This window comes from Thunnus thynnus, chromosome 6 (genome assembly GCF_963924715.1).
Source record: "Thunnus thynnus chromosome 6, fThuThy2.1, whole genome shotgun sequence".
Classification (NCBI taxonomy): domain Eukaryota; kingdom Metazoa; phylum Chordata; class Actinopteri; order Scombriformes; family Scombridae; genus Thunnus; species Thunnus thynnus.
In genome coordinates, this window is record NC_089522.1 from 9,974,358 (window position 1) to 9,988,762 (window position 14,405).

Genomic DNA, 14,405 nt, shown 5'->3' on the forward strand with positions numbered 1-14,405 from the left:
GGCTGCAATACTTTGGTTTAGTACTATTTAAGTGACACTTTTAGATAAAACTCGTAAGATTTGTCACTTCCCACTGGGGAAGAAAGGGCACCTCACTTGGGGGCATAGGGCAGTATTCTCAGTTCTAACCCACTTCATAATTTAGGCTATGCTAACTATCAGGTTCTTCTTTGGATTGTCATAAACAAACTGGAGATATAAAACACAACGCCCCCTATGCAGTAGATATTTTTCTATCAGCATCAAATATTAGTTTGATCGTTTGTAATTTCAGACAAAGCTGAGTTTATCTTGTTAGGTAACAGAGAAACAAAGCTTCAATGTTGAAAACTATTATTAGACTGCAAGAGGCCAATATTCCCCAATAACCCCAATGTGCCTTTCAGTTGGCCTCATCTAACAGGCTGTTTGTGAGTGTTATTGAATCTGCTGGGGTCAAAACAAATGGCTCCCTGAGAGACAATAAAGATACCGCATTGAACTGTATTGAGTAGTAAAAGAGGAGATGTTCAACTTCACTCCCCCATTGATCTTGAAGACACACACGCTCACTGATGCTGCAGTGCTTATGAGGACATCGAATTGATCTACATTCATTCTCTTGGGCCTTAAAATAGATTAAACATTTCCATAAAGTCTTATTCCATTAATTACACATTTTAAAAAGGAAATAATCACACCATGCAGACTCCATGTGCGTCTGTGACACACATAATGTGTAATATTTCATGACGAAGCACTAAATGTATGGCGCATACGGAAACACTGAGTGTGTGACTACACTGTAGCTGTGAGCTGAAGAAACACCTCAGAGAAATAAGAGCTGCTTTGAGCTGAGATTACTTAAATATGTCATTTAATGGCAAAAGATGCATCAGTGAATGTGGTATCCACAGCAACAAGTGTCTGCCTGTTTCTATTAGCAGCCAGGAACCATGTATCTATACTTTGTTTTAGTTCTAACAGCATCATACATGTATCAGCTTGTTGCAAATCTGAATGAAAGATGTATGCTGTTGAAACTGAATGAAATATTCAAAACCAAGACTGCACGTTTTTGATGATTACACCATTCCTTCTAATGGAAATATTCTACATGGCGCTGCATGTCTAGTCTCCTTGGAAACGTTGGGATCTCCGCTCAATTGAAAATAATGCTCTGTGGGTTTGAATAATGTTTTTCTGTGCAGCTTGAATTTGTAACGACTGACCTGAATGCAGGTCAATGAGATTGAAGAGGCGAAGCTAACCCCAGCCTTTTAACTACTTAACTAATAAGTAGCCACATACACCTCCTCCTCAAAAGACAGAACAAGTCATCATGCAGGGAAAAGCTGAGGCAAGAACATCTTTCAGTGTTGACACGTCATAAAATGGCCTCACAGCAGTGGGGTCCTACTAAGGTCCTACTTTCAGACCTCACTAAGATTGACTGGGGCCTTCCTGTATGGAGTTTGCATTATCTCTGTATTTTTGCTTGGTTTCCTCTGGGTGCTCCAGTTTCCTCCAACCCCAGAGGAAATTCTTGTTAGAGTTGCAATCGTTCACAATTCTTTAATAACCAAATTTAAGGAATCTTAATCAATAATCTTAATCATATCTACCGTAGCACTCAAAAAATTAGAAAGTGTGTCTAAGCTTTTGAGCAGTATTATCCATCAAATATCTACATCTGCCTTGAAAACCTAGTATTGTTGGGGTGGACTGAAATCCACTGTAACCGACATCAAGCTGAACACAGCTTCTGTTCGTCCTGAACACTGTTTTACAATACTACCTTTCAAGTCTATCTTTTGTTCATATACTGACATGATATAATTTAGCTGGAGTATCATTTTAAAAAGGAATAGTACACTTGCTAAATGTCACTGAAATAGAGGTGAAGTGGTTTGACTCATAAACAGTCTCAGAGTGGATATCATTCTTCATTTGCTCACTAGCAAATACTATGTTAGGAGTCGGTGTAACCCTAAAATGAGCTGTTAGTGTCGGTCAAAATGTCCTCACTATTCAATATCTCCTAAAATGTCAATACCAGTAGGCTGTCACAAGTCAGTACTCACAAATATCGCTAAGGCATATCATGTTTTACACACACACACGCACACGCACACACACGCATGTGATCTCACATTGAGTCACCACGTCCTGCACACAGAGGGTGTGAAAGACACCAGACACACTCTGCATGTGGGGATCTCACACACGCACACACACTGAGAGAATACGCACAGCAAGGCAATTAGTAGTGGCATTGCTGTGGCTGCCAATGTTCTGAACTCAGCCTGTTTGCCCTGACAGCCAAGCAGATCATCTGTTCACATTCTGGCTCCATGGGACCTGTGTGTGTGTTTGCACGTGTGTGGGTGAATGTGTCCGAGGCATCATATACTGTATGTGTACATGTAAGTTCGCTTCTGTCTTTTCTGAGTGTGAGACGAAGATCTCCATGAATATGCATTTGGCTGCTTCCTAATTGTCAGTGTGTGTGTGTGTGTGTGTGTGTTTGTGTGCGTAAAACATGATATGCCTTAGCGATATTTGATATTTGTGTGTGTGTGAGGGAGCGAGACTGTGACATGGAGTCGAGCTCATCATGTGCCTCAAAGGAAGACAGTGAGAGACAGGTGTGGTTTGAAAGGGAGGAGGATTAAGGAGGAAATCCAGTGGAAAAGATGAAGAGATTACTGGAATGAAATATTGAGAACAAAGGTGGAGGAGTCAAGCACACAATAGAGGAAAATATTAGAGATGCATGAAAAAGGGGGGGAATACTAAGTCAATGTGTGAACAAAGGGGTCTGACTGCGAGTAAAGACAAGTGATAATTGTTTTTGAGAGTGCCGAGAGAAAATAAAAAGTGAGGACGTGCAGGACTGAATGAAATGCTACAAAGAAGAAATGAAGAACAGTGACACAAATCTCTCATGAATAATAACAGCTAATAACAGAATAACAGCTGGATTTTGTTAAGAGCTGGACGGCGTGGGAACTCTGCAGACTTCATGGGACCTTCATGAGTGCTGCTGTATGTAGTCACTGATGGCCAGTATAATACATCCAAAATGTTGTCTGGCTGCTTAACATAATTTTATATTTTATATTTCTTCATGTGTTACTGCAAATACAGAATATTTGATGTGTAGGTGTGGAGGGATTGTAGATTTTTAGAGGCAACCTTGACAGATGATAAAGTGACAAGTAATTAAAATAATTAGTAAAGTAATGCAATCACTTTTTCAATGAGTAATCTGTAATGACTAGTCAATTCCATTTTTCAAGTAACTTGCCCAACGCTGGTTAATTATAAGTTATAATTACAATTTCAACTCTTGCATTTTGAGAATAGCACTCTTTCAAATTGCAATATCGATATAAAAATTATGAATAATTCATGACGAGTCTGGGCTTAAAAAGGAAAATGCATACATTTTCTACAGTTTCAATATTCTAATTGAATTATATCATCAAAGCCGCTGTGTGTAGTGTTTTTATGAGATCTTATAAGTATGCTGATGGCGTATGTTTTTATTCATACAAATATTCGGGTGAAAATTGGTGCAATATACGTGTTTCTTACAGTCCATTAATCTCAGTGCCTCTGGCTCAGATCTGTGAATTGCTGTGTGCCAAGCTGTCATTTCTGATACTACCACTGGGTGGCGCCAAAATAAGAACTTTTCAAAACCAACACATAATGGCTTCAACATTAGATTGTCTCAAGTCGTCCTGGTACTCAAGCGGTTTGGTTGGATAGAACAAATGGGTCAAATGTTCCCTGCAGCATTACACCACCAAGAGCTGTATTACTAACATTAATGGATTCCTGCTGTTTATTCTGATTCTGTGAATAGTTCATCACAACATAAAGCAGGAAATGTTGGATTATTATGTGTTTCCAGTACTCAGGTATCTAATATTTGCTCTTATTTGCTCACTGTAGCTTTTCTACTAATCGTGTTCCTGGTTGACTGGACTAGAACCCAGCATAAACTTTACAGTAATAGTCAGTTCACTTCCCCATCATGTAGTCCGGTACAACATCATAAATTGGCATCAAAAATGACTTCTCTGACACTTTTAACAAAAACTGAGCATTATAAGTTTCACAGATTGTCTAAATTCCATATAATAAAAAGTTAAAGGCCAGGACAGTCATCACGTCCCTCTTTATGTTTGCATTCAAGACTAGTTATCAGTATATAAACTGATTTTTCATATTTCACAAACAGAGGTGCAGTGACACCTATATCTTGTGAAACCATTAGCTATCTCTCCAATACTATAGCTTCCATCCAGATTTTGCAAAAAACTGGACTACACCCCCCACACTGGGATAACTATGCATGAAATGTAGTTTAATATAATTTAAAGCTAACGTGCCTGAACATCACAGATATCTGAAAAATATAAGTTCAAGATGATTAAGCAAAAAAAAAAAAAAAAAAAAAAAATTAACATTTACTTTAATATTGAGTGGCAAATTGATGTAAAATACTTTTTCCCCGATAATGATTAAGAAAGTATTAAGTAGTTGAGCTGCAATCTCCGAAGTATAATTATCATAAGAAAAATACCAGCATTAACAGAAATCCATTGCAATTTCAGAGAAAACAATTTATGCTCTGTTAAACCCAAAAATCAATCTTAACATAGCTCACATCGATACTAACACCATTTACTTCGTCAAAACAGAGTCAGACAGAGCAACGAAGGCTGGAGCGCTAAAATAGAGTCATACAATAAACATCACACAAACCAGAATCCTATTATTTTGTAAAAACATTTGATACAAGGATGAGGGTCTAACTAGGGCTGCAAAAATGAGGCTGAGTGAGCCAGTACCAGCTGCCAAACCGCCCTCTGCCAGCAACAAACATGGCCTCACCTCCGGCCCAATGACTACATGGCCACCTGGGTCAACAGAACATGAGCATAACCCTGAAACATGACTGCAACCCAACGCGAGAAATCATCATCAACACAGACAAACAAACTCAGCTGCTCTCCCAAATGTTGGCTATAAATACCACAGGATCCTTAGCATTCTGCACCCCGGCAAACAGAGAGTGTCAAGGATCAATAATTTATGCAAGCAAGAGAAAGTTGTCAGATCCAACAATGCCTACAGACAGAGCCGGAGCGTACGGCTTGTTTTCAGAGAGGGATGCCATTGATTAATCAGCACTTGACAGCCATGTTGAAGAGGAAGGAAAAAAAAAATGTTGAACAGGGAAAATCAGTTTGGCATTGAAACAAGTGTATTTTTAAAACAATAACTTTGAAGGGTGGGAGACAGTGAGACAGGGAGAAACAGAGACTGTATTTGTGAATTTTTGCAGCAACACCAGAGTCGTGATGAATTGTAGGGTGACTGCCAACAGCAGTGGCATCACTTCACATAGACATTTCTCTTTCTCTTTCATTTCTGTATGAAAAGTCCTGGATGGCCATCAATCAGGAAGGAAGGATGGATGGATGGATAGATGGATGGATAGATAGATAGAACCTTATTTACTAAGTCCCTCATGAGTGTATAGAAGAATGTATACAACATTCATGCATACAACAAACTTATAGCTGTATTAATTGAATGAAAACACATCTGATGTATCGATGCGATTAACTGGTAAACATTTGCCTATTTACACAAACAGTTGGGCATTATATCGAGTTAACTTGATTAATTGGGGAATCCCAACATTCACAGAGAGATTACTTTAGTAAAACCATAAGGCAGGTAATAGCTGGCTACATCAGCATGAGCAGATGAATGTGTGAGCAGATGTTTCTGCTCTTTCTGTGCTGAAACTGATTATTAAACTGGATACAGACAGTACTGACAGTAACTAGCTTAATAAGTCTTATAATAGTATAGTCTAATAAACTGAAGGATAACCTGTATTATATGCATAATAATGACAGACTTGCAGGTCTTTTATTATTCTTGATCAATTGTTTTGCACATGATGCACCATAATAGATGATGTTTCAATGCTGTATTTTGCATGAAAACAAAAAAAATCCATTCAAATCATGATACAACCCCAAGCTTGAAAGGAATTTACATTATATTTTAGGCCAGCCCAACATCCAGCATACACAAAGCAGCATCATTTGGAGTCGTATCTCTAGCCACCGCGTGAATGTAAGTCCAATATTCACTCTCTGTTTTTCTCTCCACCAACTCCTGAGGGAAATATCTGGCTCTTAGGCTGCTAAATGCTCCACTGTACACACCAGCTAGTCAGTAACTTTGTGTCTCTGCTCTTTGGTGGTGCGGCGTACTCTGGGTTTATCACAGATTTTTTGTTTAAAACAGCTGCCTCCTGATGCTGAAAACAAGATTGATGAGAGCAGTGTTTGCGAGATGGGAAAACCACATAAACCGAATAATAATAGAAAAGTATTGATTAGTGTAATTTAAAAGCCAGACTAAGTAACTTTTGAAAGAAGAAATAACACAACCTTTCTTTAACCAATCAAAAATTGAATTTGTAAGCAATAAGACACTATTGTTCAATTCAATACATTCAGAGGTTTTAAGGCTTTAGCTTTACTAGGTCGGTGGTTAATGCTAACAAACTTTAGAAACAACTGTTAAACTAACTTTACTGAGTCAGTTTCAATAATTAATTTCCTCCTTGTGGTCTTTGAATTCAACTTGAGCCCACATTGGCCACTGTTTATGCAAAAGTTACGTACATAATACAAACAGATAACAGCTTATTAAATTGTGTATGTTTTTCCAGTCTTGTAGGTCACGTTTCACCTTTGGTGCAAAGTTAATTGCTCCTTTTGGGAAAATATGGTTGAACTTTAACTCATAAACTTTGAAAATATGACAGAAGAATCTAATAATTTGCCATAAAAATACTTGATGGAACATCTGGGAAATTTAACCACAAAAAAAAATCATATATTTTCTTTTGAAATTAATTCAGCCTGTTTGGTATAAAAGATGTTTTGGGAATTAAGAGTTGATAAAAGACTGTATGTGCAGGGTGGTACATCCAGTTAAGCACCACTGTCTTCTAATGTCATCCCCTAAGAGCTGCCCAGTATGACCACAGTCTTCTCTTGTTAGCCTCTGGGAGCTGCCCACTTGCAGGCTTCCACCGCCCTTGCTTTTTAATCAAAATGAGGGTCGATTTGTAGAGTTCAGAGGTGTAGCACTCCCACAGCTCCAAGCCCCTGTAGGTTCAATTTAAAATGAGTCGACAATATAGACTGTGGCTCATTTTGGCCCACGGAGCTAACACTGAAACTGAGCTGATCTCTCTCCTCCTCCGCTCAATGCTTCTATACTACTGTGTGTGTGTGTGTGTGTGTGTGTGTGTGCGTGTCCCTGGCCTCATCCTGAGAGAGAGAGAGAGAGAGAGAGAGAGAGAGCAGCATCCATCACAACTCTCAGTCTCGGCTGGCACTTCCTCTCAGGCTGAGGGATGATGGTAACGCCCCGCAGCTTAGCTCAGCCAGGATGAACAGACACACAAAACACACACGCAGCAACACACACTGTTAGTATATGTTAAGTATGGTCGATGTTGATGTTTTACTAAGAACAAGACGTGAGTCAGTCATTGTCGCCCACATCTGATGTGATGGGCGGATGATTATGGTGCAGTTAAATTTATTACAGTTATTGTAGAATTGATCAGTACTATATTAGTTGCCTGTGGGCAGCCGCTAACATAAACTGATGCAAATGTGACATTTAATCTGATTTGATACAGCTAGGCATGATTATCGTTATCAGTATTTCTTCTATTTCCCCAGTTTCATGGTGATTTTTAGTGTTCCATGATGGACACACACACATATTCGAGTGTCACTCAACAGGAGTAACATTTTCAACAGACACACACCCACACATGTCCATTTTTCACTTGCCAAGCCAGCTGCAAACATATTCAGTAAAACAATGGCTGGAGGGTATTTTGATAGACCCCATCATTCAGTAATCTTTTAGAGGTGAGTTAAAGGATTAAAAAAAAAAACACCTCTCATTCTGGGCAGATAATACATTCTTTCCTGAAATTAAAAAAAAAGACTTGACCTGCAATTTCTGTTAGACCACACACAGCACGACTGTGGTATAGTCAAGATTTATGATCTTTGTCTAAGAGCACTGAAGGGGAGCTGTATCCATGTAGGAGGAAGTGCTAGAGGGGTGTCCTGATCCTGTCATCGAGCCAGGAATCACTTCAGGTGAGCTGTTAACTAGGATCCAATTTATAGTGTTTTCTTTTGAAAGGCACAGACAAGAGCCAGACAGCATTTGCACACTCAAAAAGTTTTTGTTTTTTTTTACTCAAGAGAGCAGAAGAAAAGACTAATGTTCAACAGTTCAGTTCAGAACAGTTCAGTAACACACACAAGCTCTGTAGAGTGAAGCCTGTATTACTTTTTTCTGAAACTTAATTTACACTGTATAATAATTACATTTTTAATTTACACCTGAACAAGAGGTGAGGCTTTGCATTATCGTGTATACAGAGCCTAAGGCCCCATCTGAATCGACACTGAATACATTATTTCTACAGAACTGTACTGACAAGGATCAATTTATACATTTATTGCTCAATTAAATTTGAACCTTGCTTTTACATGCATACATAGGTGAAAGTTGTAAATTTGGCTGCATGTAAGGAAGCAACTAATGATTTTTTATTTACTTTAAATGATGGATGATTATAGCAAAACACTGTAGTCACACACAGGTAAAACAGAGCTGAGTGTCCAGCCTGCGTGGACCCAATGACAGCAGGGCTGCGTTTGTTTTCCAAGAGAGTACAAAAGGCAGCTACAGTACAATGCTTGCGGTGTTGACTCACTTCTAGTGAAAAAGTTGAAACTTCAGACAAAACCATTTGTCATAGCACACTAGCTTTATCGGGTCTTAGGGTTTAGCCACCTGTACAGTTGAGTAGATGACAAGGTGTCTTACCCCGGGGCCTTGAGGTGACTCTGGAGGAGAAGCTGGTGGAATGTGTTTCTGACCTGGAAAAACAAAAGCAAGACAAAAATAAGGTGAAGAATCTGACTTTCCTTCCCCATAGTTAACTATAAACTTTAAGTGTAAGTGTTAAATCCCCTTTTATGTATTGTTCTGGTTGACCATGAACAAATAAACTCCAGTTCAGTGTTTAACAAGCTCAATTAACAACACTGAAATATCTTCCCTATGCTCTGTATACCTGGCAGCACTGTACATTTCATAGCGTGGTTAGACATTTAATGTGATATTAGCTTATGGGAAGGAAATGGAAGTTGACAGTAAAATGTCATCTCTGCGGTTGCCTGGATTTGCAGTCAGGTGACATCCTAAGGTATTAAGAATATACAGTAACAATGTGTACTGAATAACTTCAGAAAAGTAAATAAGTGAGCTGAGCACTGGGACACCATAACTATTTACAATCAGTAGCAAATCTATCCAATTTCACACAGATCAGGAGGCAGAGTTGGATTTAGATGTCACACTGAGTTTAAAGTCTAACAATGCTTCCTGAGGTTTCTGGTTGGTAGCCATGGTAATACTAAAATGAAAGGCATCTCTTTGTCCTCCTCTCCCACTCTTTCTCGCTCTCTGTGCTGGGCTTGACTGGCCTTTTGGAAATTGCTTCATTTGCCTGGGGTGTCTTACTGTAGCTCCCATCTGCTCAGACTACATGCACACAGAGTGGACACGGTGCAAGGACTGGCTGGCTCTCTGTCACAAATGTGCTCTGGCATTCCCCCCCTGGCAGCGATTTTGTTTTTAGGACTTTCCGTTTTCTCAACGTTTTACGTCTCTAGCCGGTGGAAAATGTGTTTCACCTCATTAGCTGAACTGATGTGCAATTGGCTGTTTATTCACGATCAATGAGGCCTTCTTGACAGCCGAGCAAACTAGCAGATGTACGAGAGGCAGATACGAGTTGCTATACGTGCGCAAGACGCCTGGGATTGAGGAAGAATACATATGAATATGTAAAGATGATGTATCATTAAAACTCATCAATGAGCATCTGCATCAAAAAAGCAAGATCTTCTCCATATTTCCCTCCTCTCAGCTTATCACTAGATGCAGATAGTGATGGATTCTGTAGCTAAATTATAGATTTATGAAAATGAATGGACTTCCACCCCTTTAACTGGAAGTCATGTCGATGTCCATCATGAATAACTTAAGAGCTTCATTCCGAGAACACGGGATTGGCGAAATGTCTCGTCTCTTTCTAACAAATGACTGACTCAAAGGTTTTGAATCACAGCAGGCTCTTTCCGTAATAATAAATATGAATGCATCAAAGACACAAATTACATATTTCATAGTAGTCATGAATTTTTGATGTGTCTAAATAAGCTATCTGCAATGGAAAGCAGCACCCCTCCCCCCCAACACACACTCACTCTTGGAAAAACAAAGTCAAGGATGATTAAGGTGCTGAAATCAAAGAATGACAGAGATCCATGATATCATTCTCTGAACACTAGCCCAAATCATTCAGGCTTCTTGGGCGATCCTCTGAGAACACTTGAGCACTGATTAAAATGTCATTAATAGACTTTGCCAAAAGCCCTCACTACATACCCATGAAGTAGGCCCTGATCAACGCTATTCTTCTCTCCCAAGATAAGTTAACAGCATCATTAGGGGGGAAATCATCGAGTATACAGCCGGGGTCCACTCAAGTTCTTTTTGCTGTCACTGGGATTGAATAGCTTCGTGTAGTGTTTACTACACTTTTAATCAATTCACTGACAGACACGGAGCAAATAAGCTGTTTGGGTTTCAATAAGAGATACAGACAGTGGCACATCATTTATCTTTGGCAGAGTGTGGGATGTTGAATATTTAATCAGAATTTTGTTTCAGTAGGAGGCCTCTTCGGGACTCGGGGTTCAGGAGTTATTTTCGGAAGTATATGGACGGCTGATTTTATCTTATTAAGAGGAGGTAGATGGCAAGAGGTGGACTTTGCTGCTGGAGACCACTATTCGCTTCCCATTTCCAACCGCAAGTGTCATGTTTCCAACAGCGAGTCAGGACATGTTTTAAAAAACACTAACATCATGGTGTTTACTGTTGCCATGACGATGAAGGTTGCCTAACTTTAAGGAAGTACTAACCATGTTTCAAGTGATCATTTTAACCCAAACCATCTTTCCCTAAACCTAACCAGACCTTAACCACAGCGTTGTAACAATTATTTTTTAACAGTGATTTGTTATAGTTTTGGAAAGTGGCATCTTACAGTTCTAAGGATCACTCTGGAGTGCATTACTACGGCCACTAGATGGCGTAAACATAACTATACGTTGTTTTTTGCTGGCTGAATTTTAGATTTTTACTGTTGTTTAATTATTGGGATGTGTTGATTATTGAACGGTCATGCTTAATTGGGAACGCCGGAGTAATGAAGCTTCTGTTAAGAGAAATTCTGCAGCGTACACTGATGACCCTCCTGAAAATTTGAAAAAGAAAACTGCACTCACGCCAAGCAAGGAGCAGCCAGTTGCATGCATGGTTAGGATGACGCAAGTTGCTGGTGTGTGAGGCTAATAAAATGTTTTTTAAATGCACGCTGAAGCTGTTCTGATACAATAATCTCACTGATATGGGATAACATTATGTCATTGCCACTGGGAGTCATGTAATTCATTCAGAGAAGGTATTTTAAGACGTGCTGATTTTCCAGCACACAACAACACTAATCCTGTGTAGCCAGACCTCCATCGCATCACATTTATGGAGCACTGGAGACATTTTTGAGCAAAAGTTGGTTAAAAGGCCTGCCATATTTCAACACACAGCTTAAGGAGAATGGGACCTGTCTCACAAAGCAGGAATGTGAAGTTACAGTAGCTGCATGAGTAAAATAGAGAACCTGAATCTTGATTCCCGAGGTTTATTTATCCCAAACAACTGAACAAGATTTTGTAAAGTTGACGGGACATTAGCCTGTTTATGTGAGATTACAACAACAGTAACCAAGCGTTTCTATGTAGAAAGATGTTTAAATAAACACAGTGTCTAAAAACCCCACTGTAGTTCAATTTTGGACTGAAAAAGACTGATTTGAATGTGAACTTGCGTGATGACTGACTGGTAAGCAACAGCGTGATCACGATAAGCCAGCTATTGATGTTGGTCAGTTCCCAGATCTCTAAGGCTGCAATCAGCCCTACGTTAAATCAATGCAAGATAATGAAATATGATCCAAGGAGTCCAGTTGCAGCTACGGATTGATGCATTTAAAAGCTTATCAGACGTTTTTCATGCAAAGCTAATGTCAGTCTGAACACTGTTTCGTTTTTGTACCTAAAATACTAAAAATACGAAAAACATTTGTAATAGTACTTACCTATAAATGCACATTTTAGTAAGAACCAGAGCAGACGTTTGCATGAGGACACAATGTAAGGCTTGTTCAAGATCAAGAGGCTCTAATGGACAGCCAAAATCTTCTCCTAGCACTTTGAGTTTATCCTTTTATTCCCCTCAGACCCCAATCATGGAGCGTGTTAATCATGCAGAGAGCAGGTGGTGCCACTGAGATAACACTGCAGAGTTGGGGGCTGCATTATAGGCAGAGGACAGGCTAATTTGATGCTTGTTGCTTAGAACTTTGGCTGATTACACCTGGGTGTTACTGCACACTTGAGGTGCACCCGCCACAAAACAATTTGTAGAAACGTACCACACACTTTCTGGTCCAATAAATACACTTTTGTCGTATTGGAAACAAACATTTGGGTCCTTTTAAAGCCGCTTCAATGTGACATTGACGTGAGCTGTTAAGAGCCTCTCATTTCCTTCTTGAGAGAAAAACTCTTCATATTAGTTTGCAAGGCTATTCCTTTCTAAGTAATTAATTCACATGTGCTTAAAAAGCCATTACGGATTACATGATATTTACCCTTTGAGGGTGATGAAGGTGATCTTCTCTGACATGAGACATCCTCCTGCTTTGTCCTCAGAGAAGCCTTCGGGCTTGATGCCTTCCTTTCCAGACTGGATGACAGCCGAAACATTATCATATCTTTCGCCTCCGAGACCTCCTTGAGAGGAGGAGAAAGTTTCAGATATTTCAGTGACACAAAAAACTGTTGGAGAATGAATAGTTTAGATTCTGTAGGGGAAGGGCACAACTGGAATGAATGGGACAGTAGACAGGAGAAGGAGATATGTGCGGTGACTTCCAAATACCGGAGCAGTGTAAAGAACTTTTGCACCCTTTAAGACATTTTGATAGTCTCACTAAAAAAAAGATGTAACTTGCAAACAATTATTTATCTATAAGTGTGCTCTAAACTGTGAAGTTCCACTGCGCAGAGCTTTAAAGGATGATGTCATCTGACCTTGTACAGATGATTTTCTCTGATTAACCTGAATTTCACTCGAGGGCCTGGTAACAAAGACAACTTATCAATCAAATATCTTAATGCACCACATAATGCCAAAAAACAATTTAGATAATGTGAAAGTTTTTGCCTTCAGGGAAACAATCTGAGTTGAGCCAGCTAAACACATTGAGGCACAAGATGCTGAAAACAGCACTTTGTTTTAACACCTTTCAACAGACTCTTTACATTTTGTTCTTTTGCAAAGACTTTCCTCTGTGCTATTGTGTTACCTGAGCTGCTCCTGGAGCTGAGAGTGGCACAGGGCTCAGAGTTTTGGCAGACGTTTCTGTGCTGTAGACCATGACTCCGTGAGGGTTTGGCTTTGCACCTCCTTGCAGAACAAGCTGTATCTCTTCCCCCTTCCAGTCAGCTGAATCCTGGAAGGGGCACCAAATCCCCCAACGAAGGCACTGCAAGAAGGCCGCTCGGGGTGTGGAGGTAGCAGACAGCTGTGTGATGAAAAAGGACACAAGAATAGAGGGTGTTCAGACACTGACGTGGTTATTATTGTTTATATATAAATGGAAACAACCTTGATTAACCTTTTCATAACAGCACAGAGAATAGTTTTACTTTAAAGTGTACTTATTTTCAGCTTTCAGATCCTGGCCTGCAATTCCTGCGATACAATCCCTTATATGTTAGTCAAATATTTACAGATTTACAAATATTTACATTTATAATAAAAACAAACAGTTTTGTCTGCATTTGATGTTACCATGCGACCATGGCGACTGTAGCATGCTGTTGCTGGTATAATTAGGTATACTTTTACAGTTTATTTGTAATAATGTAACAAGATAATAAAACTCAAAACTTATTAAATTTTCTAAATCACAAAATGAATCCTAATGAGGCTATAAAAGTAAACTTTTTGTTATTCCATCTACATCTGCCTGTCATATGCGATCCTACAATGAAAGGGCCGCTAAACCCCTCCCCCTAACAGCAACTGTCCAATCATACCCTAGCAACTGTAACTAGGCACAGCAGGCCTTTGGATTTATACAC

At 39.4% G+C, this 14,405-nt stretch overlaps 1 protein-coding gene across 3 annotated transcripts in view; it reads right to left on the minus strand.

Annotated features, from left to right (window-relative positions):
- Positions 1–14,405, minus strand: part of LOC137184179 (nephrocystin-4-like) — a 168,478-nt gene that overhangs the window by 67,884 nt on the left and 86,189 nt on the right. For 2 of the 3 annotated variants that reach the window (XM_067591615.1, XM_067591613.1), the window contains exons 9-11: positions 13,625–13,843; positions 12,908–13,049; positions 8,950–9,002 (exon numbers count right to left, since the gene is read on the minus strand). In XM_067591615.1, the coding sequence (XP_067447716.1) occupies positions 8,950–9,002; positions 12,908–13,049; positions 13,625–13,843 (414 nt within the window). The remainder of the gene's footprint in view (positions 1–8,949; positions 9,003–12,907; positions 13,050–13,624; positions 13,844–14,405) is intronic. The other variant, XM_067591614.1, reaches the window with a different exon arrangement.